The sequence below is a fragment of the Tyto alba genome, unplaced genomic scaffold, assembly GCF_018691265.1.
Source record: "Tyto alba isolate M040663 unplaced genomic scaffold, T.alba_DEE_v4.0 Super-Scaffold_5, whole genome shotgun sequence".
In the NCBI taxonomy this organism is placed as follows: domain Eukaryota; kingdom Metazoa; phylum Chordata; class Aves; order Strigiformes; family Tytonidae; genus Tyto; species Tyto alba.
The window spans coordinates 12500084-12524128 of NW_024881326.1; the positions used below are offsets into that span (position 1 = coordinate 12500084).

At 40.1% G+C, this 24045-nt stretch overlaps 1 protein-coding gene across 1 annotated transcript; it reads right to left on the reverse strand.

Annotated features, from left to right (window-relative positions):
• Positions 1-1724: 1724 nt before the first annotated feature.
• On the reverse strand, positions 1725-23017 carry CENPI (centromere protein I). The gene is made up of 21 exons (XM_032996162.2): positions 22973-23017; positions 20953-21279; positions 20527-20664; positions 19716-19834; positions 18522-18629; positions 17237-17285; positions 16878-16924; positions 16027-16116; positions 13737-13865; positions 13310-13474; positions 12925-13045; positions 12634-12722; positions 12184-12301; positions 12026-12090; positions 11477-11574; positions 10926-11061; positions 10267-10391; positions 9151-9199; positions 8766-8999; positions 7119-7160; positions 1725-6305 (listed from the first exon to the last, which is right to left on the reverse strand). The coding sequence occupies exons 2-21, from the start codon at positions 21149-21151 to the stop codon at positions 6174-6176; spliced, it is 2253 nt and encodes a 750-aa protein (XP_032852053.2). The 5' UTR covers positions 21152-21279; positions 22973-23017; the 3' UTR covers positions 1725-6173.
• Positions 23018-24045: the final 1028 nt, after the last annotated feature.

Genomic DNA, 24045 nt, shown 5'->3' on the forward strand with positions numbered 1-24045 from the left:
TAGGCTCTAAAAATCTACAGTTTTGATTTCATGTCTTACAGTTGCAGTTTCTTGTGTTTTCCCATGGTTAGTCTAGCAAACGTTGTACAGTTAGCTTTTGTTCCTCTCATGGCTACTCAGCTTGAGCTGGGCATGTTGCACTACTAAGGATACATTTTTATCTGTTCAAGGGTGAGAACCCAGTCAGGATCTACATTCCAGTCCCCTTCAGGGTCCCCCGCCCAACTGTGGACCCCCATAGATTACTGGTAAAATCTTTACATGAGATGTTAAAAGATGCCCAGAATTGATATCTTGATTGGACTGATAATGACAGAACTGCATTTAAGCAATTAAAGTGAGCCCTGATGGAAGAACCCACCCTCAGACTACCAGATCTCACAAAGATCAAACATCCAGCGCTGCAATAAAGAGAATGTCTGCTTCTTCATGCTACATTGGTGTTCAGGGGTTTATTCCCAGTTTCAGTGACACAGTGAGCACAAAAAGAATAAGGGGTGGGTGTCAAAACAGTATAAAAAAAGAATTTGGGGGAGAGATGGAAAAAGAAGGGAAAGGAAAAAATGTAGAAAGCAAAAACATGCAGGAGAGAAGGGGAAGGCAGACAGGCGGTTCTCAGGGTCTGGTTTGCTCTTCAAAAGCTGTCAACACATTTACAGTGTGCTTTCCATCCCCCTCCTTATTTACTGGGCCGAGCACACAAAGGAACAGGAAAGCAATCACACAGGAGCTGCCAAATACTCACTTCAACACAGAATAGAGGTGCTCTAAGAGAAAGGAAACTGTTTAGTGATCAGAGTACAATAAACCATCACGGCAATATTACAGGCTTAGAGAGTCTAGAGAAAGGGTTGGGAGAAAACCTGCAGAGAGCAGCCTCTTCCTGCAGAGATTACACTCAGGATTTACAGGCAGCACAGATACTGGAGGAGAGTGAATCAAGCTGTATGGGGATACAGCTGCATGTAAAAATATACATATACACAAGAAGTTTATGACTGAATTCTTTAAAGGAAAAGCCCAAATAATTTAGAATAAAAATTTCAAAAGTATCTGTTGCAGTTTGCACCTAAACTCAGTGCCTGAGGCTCAGGAGCTCAGCCACATTACAGTGACTTAATATCCCATCAACTAGCCTGTACTAGAACAGTCCATTCTGTGTCACATTTCTGACAGGTACCAAAGCTTGCCTGATGCATGTTCACTCTTAAGCTGCAGCATAGGATCACATCTGAGCCTACAGATTTCTAAATGCTGTCAAGGTTAAAATAGCTTTGAGTCTGTGTGAGGTACCTGCAGGTTTGTTGTTTGTTTTTTTTTTTTTGTTTTGTTTTTTTCAGACCAGTACTACATTTGTGCAAGACTATAGTGAACTGAAAGATGGAAATTAGATGCCAAAATAATTAAGTTGTTGTTTTTTGGTTTTTTTTTTTTTTTTTTTTTTGTTGTTGTTTTTTTTTTTAATCTTACCCTCTATTATGCAGACTTTTTACTCCTACAAGACAGGAAACAAAAGTAGAGAAATTAAGCAGCATCACAGGGTATGCACTTATCAAACATTATTTATATACTTCAGTACCTCCCTTGCAAACTATAATTACTTGGGAGTTACTCAGGCAGGTTTAACAGCTAGGTGCAGATCTCCGCAATCTTGTGCTGAAAACCATGTCACTGTAGAAAGACCTTCCTAGTCAAAAGCAAAGTTTGGTGAAATCAAGCCATCATCAGACCAAAATCATTACTTTTATTCTGAAAAGCAGATCCATAAAGCCATAGGTACAATGTAAATCATCTTTCCTGGAAGAAAATACTTGGAGACTGCTCTTTACATCCTCCAGAACAAACTTGTTATCAACGCCTCTTGTTCTTCACCTAGCCTGGATGTATCCTCTGACTGAAGAACGCAGGAGGAGCTCCCTCACACACTCTCAGGAGCCATGGTGATAATAAAAGCAGTCCAGGGTGTATTATTAATGACAAGTTACCAGAGTATCTTGGGACCACAGCCAGACAAGTTTCACTGTGCTGTGATTCTGTAGAGATGAATCCTTAGCCAGGCCAAATCCCTCAGTTTTCCTTACTCTTTTCTCCTCTGTGCAAAGATTTGTGATAAATTATTTTGTCACAGCAGCTGGGAGGCAACTGCCCTGCCCTAAAGGGCTTATAACCAAGCTTTTAACTAAAATACAAAGTGAAGAAACGCAGGGCAGAGGCACAAAAAAACCCCAAAACAAAACAAAAAAAACCCAGACCAAACTTAAACATTATATAAAAAGGGCAAAGCAAATTTTATTTTGGTACCAGTTAAATGTTATTGGAAGAGTTCAGAAGCACACATATTAGCAGTTAGAGCTGCAGTACAAGCCTCAGAGGTTCAATTTTCTGAGTGGCTACAGCTGTACCACCTTCTAAATCCCTGGGTCCTGATTTATTCATGGCATTAGGAATGCAAAATGCAAGCAGAGGGAAGTAGGCCAACAAGAGAATAGAAAGCAGGGACACAGAGGAACCAGTTTCTTTGTTTCAGCTGAAAACAGGTTGAAATTAACTTTTTCAGAGCAAGCTCTCTCTGAAAGGGCAAGACAACCTGTTGCATAATAATGCACAAATGAGTCTCCCCCCCAAACCCAGAAACATGGCTTCAGAAAAATAATTCAGCTTTACTAACCTGAAGCATTTGCATTGTCAGATGCATAATGCTCAGGCCAGTGTGTCTGACAGGGGGAGGCGTTAATGGCTTTGGTATTGTGAACTGTGAACCAGATGTTCACCTGCTGTAACTCAACATAGATCCATTAGGAAGTAGTGCAGCTATGCCTGGACACCCCAGACAGGATTCTGGCCCTGTACTTTGAAATCCTATTTAATACCCACTCAGAGATTTTTCTAAAGGAAAAAGCTTCAAGTTCAGAAGCATCTAAACAGGCTACTAGAAAAGCTGCAGAATGTGGCTAAGCTGAAATTACCATGCCTTGGCCTGCTTATAATATTATAGAAACCCTACATCAAAAGCACGTAAAAGCCTCCTAAGAAGGGAGGCCAGACAGGAATTTGAGCAAGTCATCAACTTTTACTTATGGGGAGACAGGACACAAACCAGCATTCCCTGAGATCAGCTGATACTAGAAATTTGGACCTTGGAAGAGCATCCTCTGGAAAGAAAAAAAAAACAACACACGAGAGCAGACCTAAGTGACATGAAAGGATGCACTTATTTTCTAGTGAATCATGTTGAATATAGTCTCCTTAGAGGGTGGTTGCAGACCTGACCTAAACTTAAATATTCTGGGGTGCTGGCTGACATGAATGTGAGCCTTAAATGAACTTTTCATCCTGCATTGTTCCTATCAACTAGAACCACAAAACAGTTGTTTCTGCTACAATTTCATAGTATATACATAAAGACAGCAACTTACAATGGGCAGAAAGAGGTACAAGGTAAATCACTGATTTGCCACTTACCAGGAAATGGATGGGTCTTTACTATCTCCATTTTAGTCCTCAGAACAGATGTTGTGGTCAGCCAGGTCATTGAGCATATTCTTGTAGTACAAAATGGTCCACAAAGTTTACCACAGTGATTAGACAGGAAAAAGTGAGCGTGGGGGGGAAGGGAAAGGATGAGGTACAGCAGCACATTCCTCCCTAAAAGGGACCATTCTCCCATTCAAATGGAATATTAGTGAAGTCAGATACTTAGAGAAAAAAATAAGGAAAAAAATGTCCCAATGTTAAAGACGACAAAAAGTACCAAGACATACAAAGAGGCTGAAAAGTGATCTCAAGCCCACAGTAATATTAGACACTTCATTGCTGCATAGGAAGGATTTTAAATGGCCATATTGACCAACAAACCTGAGATTAAAGGGAAGTTACCTGCCCTGTTACTTTATTTCTGCACCTCTAAGCATCCAGACTGTGCACTTGAATGACAAAACAGTACACCATTTGTTTAAAGACTTTTATAACACAGAGTATAATAAAATACCTGTGATGCTGCAACAGCAGTCCTCTGTAACATGATTCTGTGTTTTCTCAATCAAACACCAACATCAAGGGAAAAGTGATCTCACAGACCAATAACTATTCAGTATATCCTAAAGGATTATGCTATAAGACTCTTTAAATACATTTACATACATCACACACTTTTAAGAATCTAGGCACCTTTCACAATTGAAATGAAGCCTCTGGCAGCACCTTTGAGTCCAACAGGAATGCTACAGGGCTCTGCTCCTCCCACATAAACTCCAAACATCACCCAAGTAACATGAAGTCTGTTTTCCTGGCTAGAACTAAATGTTCTTTATTTGTTCCTTTCCCCTCTGAATGAGGCTCCCATATACAGGTCTATAAATGAGTCCACATCTTCATCTTGTGTTTTCCTAGGGCTGTCAATCCCTCCAACCCTATTCCTATACAGAATCCCCGTGAGTCAATATGGAAGTACAAGTCTGGTCAATGTCTGAAGAGAATTATATGGTACAAGGACAAAAGCTAAGAATTAAGTTGTCCTTAACGAATGCAGTACGCAGGCCGTCCAGCAAAACTGCTAACATTTCCAATACCTTTATGAAGGTAGCTTCATAGAAAAATTATAAAAGCAACTATGGAGCTACAGAGCTTTCCCTCCTTGGGTCCTTAGCTGAAACCTTTAAGGAGTCTAACAAACAACAGGCAACACTATGATAGGGGTTGTCAGCCAGTGGATAGTCCTCAACCAACAAGCTGAGCTGGTCAAAAACAACAGTATCAGCCTTTAAAGAAGATAACTGGTTATATGCTAGAGCCACATCTTGAAACATATCCACTTGAAGGAATTTGTAATTTGTGGAGTTTCCCCTGTTAGGAAAATATAATCAGGATTTTTGAAGATATGTTTCTCTTGACAGAAATTAGCAAGCAGCACTTATACTAGCTGGAATAACACAGCCAGATGAGAAAGTGCAATACTTTAGTCTAAACAGATCTCTCTGGAAATCTCTCTCAAAGTCTTCAGTGAAAGATTTTCTTACCCTCTAGAAAGAAGATACACACACACAAATATATATATATATATACACACACGCATTAACCAAACCATCTGAGTTGAGAAGTATGGTACTTAACCTAGAGCCAGTCTGATTTTGAGAGGATGAAGAAATCAAACACCTCCTTAGTGGCTCTGGAATCACTCTCAGGACTGATTCCGTTACTGGATCTAAGTATAGATTCACAATGCAAAATTCAGCATACTCTGACCCTTCTTTCAAGTGGTTCCAACTTCTGTTTACAGCAGTGAAATAAAGTTCACTCAAATTTTGGAGACCCAAGTTCAGTTTCTCCCAAGTTCTACCTGTCATTTCATTTTAACACTGAGTAGAAGATATATTTTATAGCAGAGTTCATTCAAAATGGCGTTAGAAATGTTTTACAGAATATAAATTATATATATGTACACGCATAATATACAACACATACAGCGCTAAACACAAAAAGGAAAGCTACATTTGTACTTGCCAATAGAAAATTACGAGCTGGTGGCTAACATTGATCAAATGCTCAAACCTTCAATAAACCATCAACTGAGCACCCAATTTTCCAGCTGCATTAGAAGAACCTTATAAGCAATGTTAGCAAAAAGTCTCTTTTGGAAGCTTCATAATGAAAATTAAGTTCAGGAAGGTCAGTTTGGTCAGCCTATTAAAAGCCAGTATATACAAAGTACAACAGGAAACTGGGAAGCTCATAGTGCTCCAATCTAGTACATACACAGTATACCTGAAAGGCTGATTGTTTCTCATTACCTATTGTCAAGGAAGGCAAAGCATGTCAGGGATCAACACCACTTATCAATGAAGCAGCATTGCTCATTGCAGTTTTGAGAGAAAGAAACATTTTTCCATCTATCGAAGTAGATACTCCAAGAGAGAAAAATGATGAAAAATGTGGATGATACATAACATATGAGCTCAGCACCTTCAGACCAGAGAAGTTCAGAAGGGACAAGAGGGTGCTCAGTGTTAGTGAACCAAGCCAGCCTAAGCACTTCTGTGTCTTCATTTCTCTAAAACAGATGTCAGTACGAAAATGCAAACTGCTTCCTTCCTCTGAGGAAGGGAGAATTACTGACAGTCCCTTATATTCTGCTTTCCTGTTCCAGATGATAAAAAAGGCTCCAGTGAGTCCCAGGGTCACACTTGCACATTCTCTGCTTTACTGTTAGAGGCCTGAGAAACACGGTTGATGCTGCTTTCAATAAAGATTTTCAGGCCCTTTAAACCTTGCGCATAGAGATATTCCAGATACCAGTTCCACTTCTTTCCCTATAAAACCAGAAAGAATAGTCAGATGTGCAGGACATAGCTTTGTCTCTCTTGGTCCAATCTGAAAAGGTCTGCAAACAATGTCTTCCACAGCTGGACAACATCCATACTAGTCTGTAAATACCCACGTGTATACAGGGTCACATCCTCTTCCCAAAAGCCCAAACTTGCCACTTATATATTATACATTAGCTCGAACACGACAAATCATGATCTTTTTTTAATACTGAAGATGTTTATAAATCCCAGTGCTAAAAAGAGCAAAGTCTATTGGGTCAACAGTGAAGATGTCAGGAACAAAATGAACATGGATATTAGTGCCTTCCTTCCATCAGTAATGGTGATTCCTCCAGATCAGGTTTGAAGTACACTGTGATAAAGTAACAAACTGTCACTGTACTTGCTCAGTGGAGGATCCCTGTGCAAAGCTATAACAAAGGTACACATCTCAGAAATTTAGTACTAAGTTCATTGATAATAGAAATTCTGCTTCAAGTACACCAAAAACGTATTTTTTTCTGGAGCCTTCAGAGAACAATAAACAGCCTTGTCCTGATAGTGCACTGACTCATGGAGGAGATACATAAAAATCTCAGACTGCTACCCACAGATGGCTAGATACATAACTTCTCAGATGTTGATGTCCTCATGTTTGGCCCTGTTAAGAGATTGAACCAAAATCTACAGCTGGAATTTTCCCCTTTCAAAAATTTTTTATAGAGCATTTGTGGAATTGAATACTATCACCTTATCCTTTTCTACATAGCTGCTCAAAACTGTCTGCTTTCACTTTACTAAAACAAGAAATCTTACCTTAATTAAACTGAAGTTGAAGGTGGTATCATCTGGCCAAGCCTTAAGAAGAGGGAATAAAAACAGTATCAAGTCAGATAAAAAGTATGTCCAGATTTGCTGGGCCTCTGCTTAGTTCCCTTCTAAATTAGGAATTGCAAGTATGCAAAGAAATTCATATTTTTAATCCTGCTTCAGAATGGTCTTCCAGCATCTTATTGTGTCCACAAGTGGCATGGTAGTGTGGAGATCCTCTTGCCCTGTGCTGCAGCATTACTGAATAACTATAGAGTATATTTATAGGTATCTTTAACCATTGTCTCTCTGCAGTGTAAAAGCTACCCCTTCAAAACATTACATCGATAATCCCTAACAATGAGAAAGAACAAGATGAGAGACCCTACTACCATTTAGGTTATTGCTTGTGTTCTCCCACTGTGCTGCAGAGCAGTGCCCTCTGGTGCTCAGCACTGAAGTATTTATTAAAAGATGGCACTGCAGCTAAATATTTTTTCCAGTTTTAAGATATATCTGTGATAGCTCCTAAGCAAAATATCTTTCTTGGTTCTGAAGTAGAAAGATTGCAAAAATTGTCCACCCAAAGGTTTTGGGTTGGTTTTTTGGGGTTTGTTTTGTTTGTTTGTTTTTTTAACTTACAAAGGCTACAAAAAAGAATCAGGAAGCCTCAGAATGGAAAGGATCTAGGCAAAAGATATGAAAAACTAATCCTGCTACAACAGGAGAAAGACCAAGGAAAAAAAGTTCTATATAACAAAAATAAAATAGCTTCCTCTGGTGAAGACAAATTGGGTTTAATCAGTAGTAACAGATCAACTACCTAGGTTCAGGATACTGAATACAAACAGAGAAATTAGTGTAGAGTTCCTAACCAACATTCATTGCTTCAACCTTAACCCCAGGTTTCTCTTGCTTCATTCCAGGAGCCACACCTACACACGCCTTCAGTCTGCCAGCATTCCTCACAACAAAACAGCATCTTTGTGCACCCCTTGGATAGACTACAAAACCTGGTTTCTCAAAGCAGCATGCACGTCTCGGAACAGTAACAGCTCTGGCAGGCTGCTCCCTCCACTATTCAGTAGCTGCACTGAACGCATGATGGCACCCCAGAATTCAAGACTACTACTAGCAGAACTCACATCAGACAATACAAGACAGCATCATATTATCTTACTTCTGTACTTGAAGTAGCTATTTGTATTTCTTTTTTTTTTAATAAGCCATTGTCAAAAGCTACTGCAAGAGGCAGAAGGCACTCTTAAAAAGTTCTACCACACACACCCATATACAATTTAACTATGTATTTCTTGGCTTTCTGAAGTTCTAATGTTTAGGACATGCTCCCTATTCTGTGGGGCAGGATGCACTATTGAGAAACTTTTACTGAATTAGTAATTTAGTTCATTATTCAGCTATTTTAGTTCTATCCTCAAAATGATCATAAGCACAAATTCACATCTAAAACTGTTACATTCATGCTTTCATACCACGCAAACAAAGACTATTCAAATTGTGTCACTGATCTGACACAAAAGCTCAGTTGGCTCTACAAGTCATCCAGTACACTGAGAGACACTTCTCTAGAGAAACTGTCAGGACAGAACATCTGGTGCTGCTGAAGGCACAAATGTTGGCCTACACCATTACCTGCTCCAGGAAGAGGACAGCATAGCCCATCACGGCTGGGTGGTAGACAATGTTAAAGCTGGTTTTGAATTCCTGCAGTGTGGTTTTCTTCAGCAGTTCATCATCCATACGAAGACCTTGAGGATGAATATCCTTCTGGAATGCACTCGATGTCCACAGACAACCCACCATAGCTATTATGTACTGGTTATACTCTTGGTATGTTTGTCTACTGAACTTGAATTGCAGTATTTTCTGAGGGACATGAAAACAAACCAAATAGCATTCTCAAAGCAGTTGTGTGCTCCCTCCAATCCTTAAAAAAACACCATCAGAACACCTCCCTTCCATTCAACCCAATTCCTTGCTAAGGTCCATTATAACAGAGCAGATTTGTCCACAATACCTTTTTACTCCTCTCATTTTCTTTGGCAGCCACCAAGTTGGTTCGATACCTGAAAAAATAAAAAAAAGAACCTTAGGGGTATCTTAATTTTTACTACCTACCAGTGTTGAAAAAAAGCTGGAAGAACATACTAGGAAGGTTTGCGTCTTCCACAAGAGGGATCCTCAAACTTTACTGATAAAAAAAGAAATATGAAAAAGAATTAAAAGAGACTTTATCACTTGGTATAGACTCACCCTTCCCAGGGAGACAGGCCCATGATAATATTAATCTTTTAAATGATTAAGACATGATCAGTTTGCCTGGGACAGTCACATTCACAAAGGCAATACGTAAGAATTGACATACAGCCTTTATCATCAGAAAAATGCAGTGTATTTTTAAGAAGGGAGACTTTCATTCACTAAGCAGAGAAACAGAAGCCACTGGAAGTAATGCAACTTGACAGTTCTATATAATAAGCTCTAGCTCCTCTTATTTCCCAGAGACCATCCTGTCATGTTAATTACCCTGCAGACTCCTTAGAGAAAAAGCCACATGGAGAGCCCTGTGCCAGCTGTCAGCAATTGGCTACTCTTCTTCTCAGATGCAATCACTGGAACTAAAAAGGTCAAGAACAGCAGCCATGTTAGTGGATCCTGCAGAGAGCTAAACAGTGCTGTCTTTGGACCTATAGGCAGCAAAAGGCAGTCCCAAATTCCCACAGAGTTTGGAGATGGTAGAAGTGTTTCCTACACAGCACATTATGGAATTTGTAAGGAAAAGGTCAAGTCTAGCAGTCAAAGCACAGGAGTGAGAAGTTGTATAGTCAACTACCAGTGATTCCACCTGGCTGACTTAAGTGCTCTCAAAACAAGATGGGAACTTCTTTCTTCACACATCAAATGTGGAAAAAAATCCCAGGAAAGGTCAGAGTCCTGCTGTTTCACATAACAGACTGAAAAGAATAGGAACTACAGCTATAAAAACCTGTATCATGAAAACTGGGTACAACTGGAACTTTCTCCTTTGCCTTACGTGGTAAAAGGTAGATTTCAGAATTTACAAAGTAATTTCATTTCCAGAAGACTGAAAGAGAAGACAAGGAGTCCCTACAGCCCACGCCATTTGTAGTACCTGTACATAATGTAGCAGAGCTGATTCAAGCTGACAGAATCCATGCTGAGAAGCGCGGGGTAGAAAACTCCAGCAGGAGGCATTATCAACAAAGGCATATTGTACCTCAGATACGTGTCACACACCTGCAGAAATGAAGCAAATCCAGGCAGATTATTGCTACCATTTACAAACTCTGAAGCATTTAAGAGCAAAAGAAAACATGACACTGCATTCCAACAAACTATCAACTTCACTTAGGAGAGAAGGCCAGGGTGAAGCAATTCCATTTATTTCCTTCACAGTATGAGACACATTCATCAGTTCATACCTCAGTCTCTGCTTCTACCACTTAGGTATACCATATGTTCTGACTGATGTTACTTACTGAGTCAAATCTACCCAGATCCCTGTAAAAAAGAAGCAGCCATTTTTTTTCTAATCTTTTAGATCATTCTGACATACATAGTTGGGATTGCACTAGACCTGCCCTTGCTCCTAGCCTGGTTTGCTGATGCCAGCAAGTCAGACCATACATCTCTTCCAATTGGGAAATCTGATCTTTCTGTTTGACCATGCTGTAATTGCATGAACACACAATAAAGCTTTGCTCTAAGAAAAGAACGAAAACAGCCTTATAGTATTGGGATTTTGAAAGACAAAATGAATGTGATACATACAATCTCATAGAAATCCAGGATGAAGTACAGTAAGAAAGTAGGATTCTTTTCCAAATGCAATGCGACAGTAGAGATCCATCCAACAAAGTGGATCAGTTCAGCCACCGCATTCACTAGTCCAGAAAGTGTGGTATTCCTGCAGCAATGACATGATGCAACATTAGTATATATACACCACTTTGCAAATGGTAAAAAGGAAGAGTGGCAAAAAAGAAATTGAAGTTTATCCTTCTGCCCCACCAAGCATTCAGCAACATGTTTTCTTCAATATACCCAGTAGCATTGTTACCAACATTATTACAAACATGACCCAGCTGTCAGTGTTACAAGAATTTCAACTTCGGGACATTTCAATTTTCAGTGTCAATAGAAATGCTTTCAAAGAAAGAGAAAGAACAGGATTGACAAGGTAGCTTACAATATAGCAGAAGCATTACAGCATTATTAACCTTCTAGTCGGTCTTTATGCTAGTTAATGGGACTAGAACATACATCTACACGAGTAAACAACACATAGAACATGATATTGCATTTATTTCAGACAAACTTACAAAGAATAGACTTGAGAGTCAGACTCTGAGTCCCGATAAATTGCGTGCCAATTTAACCAGTTCTGCAAAAGCTCTTTCAGGCTCTCGAGAACACTGCACTGCAAAAGGCAAAAATAAAACAGGTTGATGACAGGTTACATAAGTGAATAATACTAAACAAAAAATGCCATAAGAATTGACATATACAAAGAAAGATATCAAGAGTTTCTCAGGACCACAAAGAGCAGTGAGCTAATTGCATGTCCCCTTGAACTGAATGTATGCATTACACAGTTTTTCCTGGAGAATGCAAGTTTTAAATACTGAGTTAAAATTGCAGTAAAAGAAATCTTTTTATTTTTGGTGCCCCAGTTTAATCCTAGTCAAAAACGAAAATATCGTAAAGGCACACAAATCCCCCCAAAAGTTACACTATATATATTTTACCCTCATTTGGGCACAGACTTCCCCAAAAGTCCCCTATGCAATCCCTCAGACTGCTACACCTGACACAAGTGCAGACAGCAATATCTACTAGAAGTAAACAGCCACTACACTCACTTAATTTACCTTAAAGTAAAGAGATGATGTGAAAAAAAGCTGTGACAGGGGATCATAGAGATGCGACTTCATTTCTGAAACAAATGAGAAAGCAGTATGATATCTGTGCACAAATGCTCTCTCTCAAGATCAGATACTGTCCAGACCCAAGGATCTGCAACACATACCAGAGAAGCTGCTGAGGGGAATCCAACTCACAAGTCTGAGGATTTGTGATCGGCAGCAAAAACCATCCCAGAGAGGAAGGCTTTTATACAGGAACTCTTCACAGGAAGGAAGTCCCTCCTACAAAGGAGATGATGACCATTCAAAAACTAAACTCCTGTGCCTGCACCTTGCCATGCTTACTTCACCCTGGAGAAAGGAAGAGGCTTACACCACCTTCCTGCCATACGATACACCAGGACATTCAAATTATCATTCTCAATATCATCCTCAAATTATGCTTCCTGCAGAAAAGAAGGCCATCTCCAGAATACTGAGTTGCTATAGGAATGTATGTTTTTACTACTTGAGAGAGTCACTTCTCAAAGATACTACAGGAAACACGTAAGTCCCAAAAGTACTTTAAGGGAAGACTTTGTGAGACCCTTGGATTACACAAAACAAGCACTTACCTGCAAGAAACACTCTGTCTTGTAGACTGTTTCTAGGAAGTCCTTGAATTCATCTTCATATCTGTTATCAGCTACACACCAGGTACATTCTAAACAAGGGAGAATACTGTATTTGAATATGTGCACAGCAAGAATATACACAATCAGGAACAAAAATGAGTTCTCCAGTAGTTTTTTTAACACTATGTGATTATTACTATAAAACTGAATAGCAAAGTACCATTACTGAAAGATGAAAAGTCTCAGACATCCTGTACCTCCCTACCACTCAAGGTAATACTAAGTTCCTACCTTCCTGAAGAGTCTGGCCCAACCAGTAATAGAGCCTCAGGTAAATACAGTCATCTTTGATGCAATTCATGTAGTGAAGCAATAAAGGGTTTGTTAGCACTGAACCCATCTGGGAAGGAAGCTGCAAGAATAATCAAGAAAAAAAAAAATTATTTAGTATTTGCATCAGCAAATAGCCAGAGAATCTCATTCAATCAGAGTTGTCCAATCCTTTTACCAGCAGCAAGGCCATCTCCAGGACTCATTCATGACCCTCAGGTAGGACTAGGTGCTCTCTTAGAACTAGGTAGCCCACACACTATTCACATATAAACAAAGCATAGAGGAATATCCTTTGATGTCTCAAAACATTCAGTGAGCTTACTGAGACCTTCTTGAAACTCACCTCCAGACAGTGGATATTTCGTAGGAGCTGAGAAAAGGTCTGCAGCTGCTCCACTGGAAAAGACTCATTTGTAGTGTACAAATCAACACAGTTCTTTTCCCTGCCCTCTTCTAAATTATTCATGTTTGTGCTGCTTGCAGGTATAAACAACTGTGTATTCCATTTCTGTAGAAAAGAAACACAACTGAATGCATTGGAAACTGAGTCACTGATAATCAAGCATACTTGTGACAAGTGTTCCCATAAAGGCTGTGTTTTGCAGAAAAGGTATCAGTGCTTTCATTATAATGGGAATGCTACATTTCTATAGAGCTACTCCACCTTTCCCCAGTGCTGAAATAAAGCCTAAGCACCATTATTTGCCAATATTCATAATGAAAACAGATACTTAACACATTCTGGGGTCTATCTTAGACCCATAACCTACCCTTTTTCGTGACTGAGGTCGAGCTGTGCCTAAAAACAGGAGCTGGGACACTGAAGAATTTTCCTGGTTTCTTTGCCTGACTGCATTGATTGCTGCTTTCCATGGGCCCTCTGAATTCTTGAAGTAAGTCTGAAAACATAAACCAGACATCTATGCAAGAAGCCAAACTAAAACAAAGTGACAGAAAGATCAGTTTCTATTCTGATAAATGTCACTACAATGGTGTATATACACTCAGCTCTGCTTGACAGACCAAGAGGCTAGGTTTTCACAGCACAGAACTCTCAGCATTCCTCAGTTTCATTACCTTTTGACTATAGTTCAACAGTTATGATTTTATTTCCTTCTGAAATGATGTCCCCTTTTTCCAGAAGGGATCTCCAACACTTCTGATTTACAATCCTCATTCAGATCAGGCATCAATTCATACAGTAAATCTCAAGTATACATTAAAATATAACATAACCAAAGTATGCTTATGCAAGTTACTAGGAAAGCTTCCCAAATTTAGCATTAGCGATATCTACCAAACAGAACAATTCAATGTCTAATTCAATTCTCAAATTAATGTAGATACTACACTAAAAAGAAAACTGGAAAAAATGAACCTAACACCTTTCCTACTTAAAATTTTGTCACTTCAACTGCAATCAGTTTTTAAATCCCAGTCAAGTACCAAACCAACACAACAGTATTCAGATTGCTCTGGGTCTGGGTAATCAAGCTTTTATTATACAAGTTAACACAGTGTGTTCGTAAACCCCAAATACATCTTCAACTGTTTTCCGTTGTTAGTTATTTACTTCACTTCTCTGCATGCCAAAAAATTTTAATTCTTCAACAGATGACTATGCAGCACAATGCAAAATATGAATTTACAGAGCAAAGTACACAAGTAGATTGAAACAAAACAAGTTTTTATAGAAACACACCTTGCCTACATATAAACTGTCTCTTCAAAACAAAAAACAACACAAAAAACCCAAACCCTAGGTCTATCCCACTGAAGCTCTGAAAGAAAATTTGTTGCAGAATTTAGGTCTCACCTACTGCTATTTTTTTTTATATATTCAGTTTTGGCTACATATATTCTACTAGGTCAAAGGGCTAAGCATACTAAGATAAGCCTCTAAAAGCAGAAGTCATTTTTTTTTGATGTTGCCTTGACGCTCTGACAAATCAGCTTACCGCATTTTTTTCCCCACTTTTTTCCCCTCTTTCCTATGACAGATTTTCCAAGTGGGAAGTTTACTTACTGACTTCCATTGTTATTTGTACTTGAGAAAGTCAGTGATTTGGACAATGCCTTGTACAAATCATAGAATGGTTTGGGTTGGAAGCGACCTTAAAGATAACTAGCTCCAACTCCCCTGCCATAGGCAGGGACACCTTCCACTAGATCAGGTTTTCAACACTTCCAGGGAAGGGGCATCCACAACTTCTCTAGGCAACTTATTCCAGTGCCTCACCACTCTCACAATAAAGAATTTCTTCCTAATATCTAATCTAAATCTGTCCTCTTTCAGTCTAAAACCATTACCCCTTCTCCTCTCCCCACACTGCCTGATAAAGAGTCCCTCCCCATCTTTCCTGTCCCCCCTTTAAGCACTGGGAGGCTGCCCTAAGGTCTCCCCAGAGCCTTCTCTTCTCCAGATTGAACACCCCCAACTCTCTCAGCCTGGCATCCCAGGGGAGCTGCTCCAGCCCCCTGATCATCCTTGTGGCCTCCTCTGGACCCGCTCAGACAGGTCCATGTCCTCCTTATGTTGGGGACCCCAGAGTTGGACACAGCACTGCAAGTAGGGTCTCATGGGAGCAGAGTAGAAGGGGAGAATCCCCTCCCTCAACCTGCTGGCCACACTTCTCTTGATGCAGCCCAGGACATTGTTGGCTTTCCGGGCTGCGAGCACACATTGCTGGCTCAGTCAGTGTTTCACCCACTACTACTCACAAGTCCTTCTCTGCAGGGCTGCTCTCAATTCACTCATTGCTCAGCCTGTATTTGTGCATGGTATTGCCTTGAGCCATGTGCAGGACAATTTATTTCTTGAAGAACTTAAGACTGTGTGAAACAAGTCAAAACCAGCAAGAACATCAGAAGGAGGATTAAAGTAAAATAAGAGAAACAAAACAGAAGGCAAGAAATCCTCATCTAAACATGATTTTGCTAAGTGAAAAGAAGAAATCTAATTCATCTTGACCACTAAATCATGCTATAGCTTAAATCTAAAGCTCAGTATAAATACTGTTTTAAGTACTAGTTCCAAATAGATTAAATCTAACTCCTTACCTTTGTTTTCCCAGAAAGGTTTATGGTCACCAGCTCAGGACAGAATAGTTTATACAGCGATAGTAGAGCCTGGAGATGAGGCTGCATTCCCTGTCAAATAGCAAAATAAGAGGAAAAACACGTGGGATATATTTTTTATGTAGAAATTGAAATAGTGTATTCTAGAAGTAAAAAAACCCAAATGACAACTAAAAGCTTTTTAAAGCGACATGTCAGTAAGCAACCATATATGAACAACTGAAAATGAAAGTAAGAACAAACTGTGTCAGTGAAATACCATAGGAAAGGGATTGAAGAGTTTTCTATAGCCGTAACTAATAAAAAGGAATTTAACTATCCAAACTATGAAAAATAATCTCCTGATGTCTAAATGCTCCAAAAAGATGTTGTTATAGCTACGGGGGGTTTTGTTTGGGATTTTTTTGGTTTTTGTTTTTGTTGAGGGGGGGGGTTTGTTTGTTTGTTTGTTTTTTTAACAAAAAAGGGAGCAAGATCCTCTACAATCTTCTTATTTCTCAGTCCTTTTTATACCACTTGAAAAAGGAAGGTGAATAGAAAATTAAAGATGGCAATAAATAAATGAAGCTGCCCCTTGCTTCAGAGATATTACCACATCTAGTCATAAAACGTATAGCTTCATGCATGTCATTGTATGTGCTCACAAAACACAAATGAAAATTGGGGATGCATATGCAAGATAGGCAAGCCCTGATGCTACAGACACTACAACCTAGAATTTGAAGTCTAAACCTGTCCTGAAATACTAGCAACTCCATTCTGTAAGGACACTAATCTTTCAAACTGCATTATTAACCATAGTTCAAACTTCACATGATTTGAAATAAACTCACCATTTTTACTTGGAGGCCAAGCAGTCTCCTAATCCGAAAAGGCTTGACTGGAAATAAAATTAAACACAATGGATTTAAAAACCACTGTATCAGACATTTAAGCAAAAATGCAGTATCGCTTTTATTAGAGAAAGTCATGCCAAAGCAAGCAGAACCAAATCAGTCTTATTTCTAGGATAACAAATAGGTTTCCAATTCAGAAAGCGTTACACAAATCAGGCTGAACTACCACTCATGATTCCTTGCCTTAAAAGCAATATATTGGCTAGCCATTGTATTAGCTCCATTGGAAGAAAAGACAGTGCCAGCAAACAGAATAACACAATAGTATTGCATCTCATACAATTGAATAGACTCACCATTTTCTTTCCTGGTCAGCAGGTAGAGCAGGTGGCAGATGTAGGGGCACTGCAAAGAAAATACAGCAATGAGCTATCCTGCTAGTGCGGACGGCTAAGCAAGATACACTAAAAGCAACATAGAAGCTTCACAAGCTAATACTGTTTCATTCAGCTGGCTGCCTCAAGTCATCTCTGCATCCCCACTGGGGCTGGGCATACTTTACTTCCCTTGGAACTAGCATGTTTTTTGCATGTCACATGTGTCAACTTTATTTAGAAACATTATCTACACTATGAGCACTCCCAGTAGTAAACAAGCTCTTCAAGTGAGCTTGGATCTTGGTTTTTGGAACATGGTCTAGATATTTCAGGAGTCAGCAGTGAAAGTACAATTATATTTTCAAAAAGAAAGGCATCTTTGAATCAAAATAATTTATCAGAGCTTCTAACTACAGTTGAGGCTATAAGGGTCTTTAAGTTTCACACCAACTCTGGTGTCCTTTCCAATTGGACCATCATGCCTGAAAATGCAATTTGAAACAGTAAGAACTTAAAGCCAGTTTTATGAAAAGATTATAACTAACGTTAACCTAAAACCACTGAAAAGTGCAAGAAATGTAACTCGGAACTTCTGGAACTTTAAAAGCTTTACCCACAAAATATCCTAAGCTGAAAGAACATTAATAATTTCCTATGTCTAATGACTGCCAAGGTCATCTTAATATGAACTGAATCCAAACACTTCAATATTTTAGCACTTGGAGGATTTTACAGCTGCCATATAGGAGAAATCTCCTGATTGCTTGTTCTCATTTAAGCTCATTTCAAATCAATTGAGTAGAACAGCATTTGGAGTTTATCACCTTTAAATAAACATTGCTCTAAAAGGTTTTTTTCTTTTTGCCCAAGGTATGCTATTTCTCCCCAGGAGTGGGAGACTTCACCTCCTGATATCTAAAATCAAAGGCAATCCCAGAGACTGCAGTGTCAATTAATCTTGGGAATTTAGACAGAATATAGTGTCACTGTGATACAGAACAGCAATTCTTGGAAAAATGTTTAAACTGCCAGACCACAGCATTGAAACTAAAATAATCATACAGTACTTCCCTGTTTCTGAATCTAAACACTAATTTTGATTCAGCAATCTTAGAATGCAAAATGACAAAAAATAAATTCCAGCCATCAGAAAATGGTCTCCAACCAACAGCTGTTCTAGACTAATTCTAGCATCAATATGCATACTACTAATGAACATTTAGGTTTATTTTGTCAATTTCATATATTCTTCAGCTCTCCTTACCATCTTCTCATCTTGGAGGAAGGAAAAGAAGAAGCCATACAGGGCATGAAATTGTTCCTTGTGATCAATGAAGTCAAACACTGAGATCAGCCATCTCAAAAAAAGCAGCTGCAGACAGGAAAAAAGATTTCTTATATTAAGTGATGAGCAAAAACAAGACAGACCAGTCACTAGCCAATTTAAGACCAAATCATTAAGGATACATACAACTCTCAAGAACAACCAGATAGCTACAGATGAACAGTACAGGGATAATTCAGCTGTGAAAGAAAGTCTACCAAAAGCACCAACTGCCCTATGAGAATGGAAAAAGCAGATCAGTTCTGAACATGTGGATAGGATCTGAGGGCCTATCACTACAAGACAGACACTGAGGTGCTGGAGTGTGTCCAAAGAAGGGCAACGAAGCTGATGAAGGGCCTAGAGCTCAAGTCTTATAAGGAGGAACTGGGGTTGTTTAGCCTGGAGAAAAGGAGGCTCAAGGGACACCTTGTTGCTCCCTACAACTGCCTGAAAGGATGTTGTAGCGAGGTGGATGCTGGTCTCTTCTCCCAAGTAACAAGCAATAGGCCAAGAGGAAACAGTCTCAAGTTGTGCTAGGGATGGTTTAGACTGGAAAAAAATCCTTCACCAAAAGGTTTGTCAAGCATTGGAACAGGCTGCCCAGGGAAATGGTTGAGTCACCACCCCTGGAGGTATTTAAAAGCTGTGTAGACATGGAGCTTAGGGATGTGATTTAGTGGTGAACTCGATCTTAAAAGTCCAACGTAAATGACTCTATGATGTAAACATTTGAGTAGACTACATGAAGACAAAAAAAAGACTCTTTTGTTAACATGTCATGTTGCCGCAGCCAAGATACACAGAACCTAAGGGACACCTTGCTGAAGTTGGTGAAGAATGCCTGACATAGCCTGAGTATTTCACAGATATGTTGGTGGAAAAACCATTCTTAAGGAATTCAGAGATGCACGACAAGCAGGAACTGTGCAAATTTCCACTCACACTTAAAAAGCGTTACGCTGTTCCCACTGCCGCTCCAGCAATGGGGGTGTCTGCCAATCTTTCTAAACGACAGTATCCTATGTAAGAACCTTGTACATGAAAACCTCAGGATTTTTGCTTCCTGAAAATGATCTGTCCTCATAATTCCTGTGCAGAAGCAATAACTACTGCAAACATTTACTAAGTTACCTGGACATTGTCTGAGCATTTGCCAACACACAGCCAAGATACAGATGAAACCACAGAACTTTCTGGTACTACTGAGGCTGGAATCAGGCTCTTCAGTAAACGAGTATTCACATTATCAGCTGGAAAACAAACAATTTAAAATAAGATGGTGCTCATGTACTAGGTTCTTTAATATGGTTTTCCAGGTTAAAATTCACTCTGGACAGAATTATTCAGAGCTTAATTACTTAAAGTAACAGTGCACAAGAATCTAGTAGGGACTTACCTATACCTCAAAAAATTATGTGAAATATTTATTTCCAGATTAAAGAAACAAAATGGAACATTTACTATTTTAGTACTGAAATAGCCATTAGACTCTTGGCAAGACAACCAAAAGTAGCACATTTTAATTTTAGTTGTATTAGCAAGTTTCACTATGTTAGTCTGATCAATTATTTTGATCTTGGGGAAAAGAAACCTACACAAACAGTTACAATATGGAAAAGACACAGTAGCTACTGAGGACGCACTTTAAGCCTTTCAGAGACCTGTAATTACAAACAAAGGAAACAAGCTTTTCAAAAAATATTTGTAACAAGGCATTACATTTTTCTGGATATCACTCCCATGTAGCAAGAACTGAAGTTAATTTTAGCATGAACTCAGAAATTACACTGAAGCATTTCAGAAAGATTAATTTTACACTAAGGTACCCAACAATACAGTCACCATAAACACATTATCTCAAGCAGGTTTGATTAGAGGGGAAGGAGACATTCACAGAAGACACAGTATATAAACAGTGTATAGCAGAATATAAACACTTTACCAAGTTTGCCACTGAGTGCCACGTTTAGCAATACATCAAGTCCTTCAGGAGGTAGCCCTCTTTGTAGGGCAATACTTTCCACAGTAGTCAAGTGTTTCTGCAGAACGCTGTTCTTTTTCAGTGAAACACAGTCTTGAACTAGGGAAAAAAAAAAGACAACAAACACAAGGATGAAACAACTTATGAACTGCAAATGAACTATGTTAAGCTTCTCTGAACTGTCCCTACATATATTCCTTTTTGTTGGGTTCTTTACACAGTAAGAAAAAGGGGAAAACCTTTGAAGACATTAAAGAAATATTACAAAGCTCAGGCGTTAAAGAGAGGAAAAAAAATAACTAATTTTTCCTGCTGTTTATTATTACTGTTTTTAAGAATTCTGTTATCTTTCAAATCCCAGGTAGCTGACTTTAAAACTGCTCTTACCTTTCTCAAAGTATCTCAAAGCTTGATCAAGGGAGTCTTCCTTCTTGTAATTTTCCTGATTGTTAGGAGATTGATGAAGCTGGACACTTTTTTCAGGGCCAATTCTCCCTCCTTTTCGCCATGCAGAGAGATCAGTCTGCTTTTTAAGGTTAACTTGCAGATGCTGTTTTGGGGTCTTATAACTCTGACTTTGCGGCATCTCTTCAGACTCCCAGCTGAGACTGGAGAATTTTACTCATTTGTCATGTGGGTTCCAATCCTTCATTACAAAGGGGCAAGAAAATAGATCAATCTCCAACAGCTGAAGAACATCAAAGAGCCAGTTCCCTGCAAGAAAAGAAAAATTTATTTTCTTGACAAACAGACTTTAGAGCAATCCTGTGTAATGTAACAGAGTAACTTTGGAGGAAATCATTTAGAGCCACCTGCCCTCAAAAAATCAGACAATATACTCAGAAGATGCACAGACAACAGTGTATTAAAATTCCATTCTTTCATTAAAAACAGGGGACAAAAATTCACAAGTAAAAATTAACACAAACTCCTTTCAATTTAGAAGTTATCTGATAAAATTTTATATAGTCTTTTGATCCAAAAATTAACAAAACCAGAAAGCTAGAAAAACACTATCTACAATTTTCTTCTGATTTTATTTTGTGCATTTTCAGTTTCATTCCTTGTATTGTGTATGATGGTACAATCAGTACACAGGTCATGATTTCCTGCTGGGCAATTTAAAGATTTTAGAGGATCGTGGCAACACTTATCTTCCAATTTTACAAAAATTCTGCAGCCTCTCTACCTAGCATCTAGGATCGAAGAAGATACGAAATTTTGTTAAACTTTCAAGTGAAGCACAAGAGCTAACAACACTGCAAAACTGCCTAGCTCTGTGTCAAATACAACAGTGAAAAGTGGCATTTCCTCATCAGTATGCTGGAGAGATCAACCTTTTACCCACAAAATGTGAAATTTTGCTACAATTTCCTGGATTTGTTAGAGTACGCATGCACATCCCTGGATTGCTGGAGCCTATATTTTGCTTCCCAGCTTTCCTGACACAATAAAATATGATTTTCAATTTGTATTCCCTCTTCAACTCTCGTTTCCTTAAGATGATAGAATCATTCCTGTTTTCCTATAGGTCTGTTTGTCACTAACTTCCCTGTGCAGCATTCTGAGAACAAATGTCTGGCTAGCTATGTCAAGACCTCCTCTGAAGCATACACTGATATACGTACACAAGGTAGTCACATTTACAAATGAAATCTACTGACTTCAGGTGAAATGTACCCCCTCAGTATTAAAGGACAACACCAAGCACATCAAAACTCCCACAGAGATGATTTGCGTGATGGTAACTAAGAATAACCGAGATGCTTCAAAACAGTGAAAATTCCTGACAGCTACTATATTGTGGTTAGACTGACATGAGATAGACTGACACATAAGAGTTGCAGAAAACCCCAAACATTCAGGAATCTTGTCTGTTGCATCTTGAACCATCTGACCACACCAAGTTGTTTAAGAAGCAGATCGAGCTAACAGTCATCGGTTACCACACACTGGAGTACAAAAACAGCTTTCTCAGAGGTTCCTTTGAACCTGCTCTACGTGTTGTTTTTTAGTTCTGTCCTGCAGAAATTCTAACAGAGAGGTTTGGTGGGAAAGAGAGCGCCACCAGACCTTAAAGCAGAACTAACGGACAGGCTGGAACACCAGTTCGGACCAACGGCGAGCCCACCATTGCACAGCTCCTCAGTCCTAGACACTTCCACACGGGTATTTGGCACAAACACCTCCCTCTCCTCCCCAGCCGACGCACGCACCCCCTGCCCCCTCCAGCTCTCCACACCCCCGGACGCCCCCGTGGAGCCCCCCGTGACGCTCTGACGCGGGGGGCAGCCCTGTGGGAACCGCGGCCCTCCCAGCCCAGCCACGCCGACCCCGGGGCCCCAAGGGCCCGCTGCCCCGGGGAGGGGGAAACCCACGGCCGCGGGGCCCCCACGGCCACAGTCACCTCCCGCCAGCGCCGGCTCCAACCGCCCCGCAGTTCAAACTTCCGCGCCGCCCCCCGCGCATGCGCAGGGCCGCAACTGCCGGGCGCCACGCCCTCTTCCTCTTCTTTGGCTCCTCCTCCCGCGCATGCGCAATGGCCGCGGCGTGTGGGCGGGGGGAGAGTACGGCGAGGGGGCGCCCGTGGGAGCTGAGCGGGTGGGACTCGAGTGGGGTTGGTGGGGGGCGGTGGCCCTTCTCGCCCCTCTTCTAACGGGCAGAGGTGCCGAGGCAGGTCCCACGGCGGCCAGGCGGCCGTGGGGAGCCCTCGACGGGCCGCGCAGCGGGCACCGCTCCTGACAGAGCCCGCGACCGCGGCAGCTGGGGGAGCGCTGGCGCTGGAAGGTGTCCGGATGAGCTGACCGGAGTGAAATTACGGGCTTGGTGATAAAAAGAAGAAATAGCGCAGGGGAGAGAGGAAGTAAATTAGCATTGTGGTCTTACAAGAGGACTAAATCACTTCGCGGTGCCTTATAACGTCTAGCAAGCAAAGGTGACTGGTAGCTTCCAAAAATAGTTTGCTAATGCTGGTGGGCAGTGTTGGAGATTAGCCCAGTATGGATAAACAGACTTCTTGTTGCTGGAGTCCAGAAGAGTCTTGTCTTCTTCTAATAAAGAACGTGTAAACTCTACTGTGGCTGTAATTCATACTGTTGCAAATGTGAAAAGATGGGGACGTATTTCAGAATCCACTTACAGCCTGAAGTTTTTGCAGGGATAAGGTTTGCTAGGTGGAATATTTTACATGTATTGTGGAATCTGTCGAGGTCTTGGTGAAGAACATTACAAAAGACAACACAAGCACAGTTCCAAAAGTTTGCTAAGTTAGATGCACATGTGAGGGGCAGCTGCCCAACAGTTGACAGCAATTCAGTTATGAGTTCTTTTTGTAGGTATACACATCATGGTGTGGTTTTGAGTTGGTGGGTATTCTTTGTTTGTTTTCTTGTTTTGTGTTTTTGGGGGGGTTGTTTTTTTAATTTAAAAGTGATTAATAACTCCAGCCAGGGTATGGTAGATGGAAGTGTCTTTTGGGAA

Coding starts and splice junctions, on each gene's coding strand:
- CENPI (XM_032996162.2), bottom strand. CDS start 21,151: ATGCCGCAAAGTCAGAGTTATAAGACCCCAAAACAGCATCTGCAAGTT. Junction 17,286..18,521: donor TCCTCCAAGATGAGAAGATG/GTAAGGAGAGCT, acceptor TTTTCTTTGCAG/TGCCCCTACATCTGCCACCT. Junction 9,000..9,150: donor AAAATGAGAGGAGTAAAAAG/GTATTGTGGACA, acceptor CATGTCCCTCAG/AAAATACTGCAATTCAAGTT.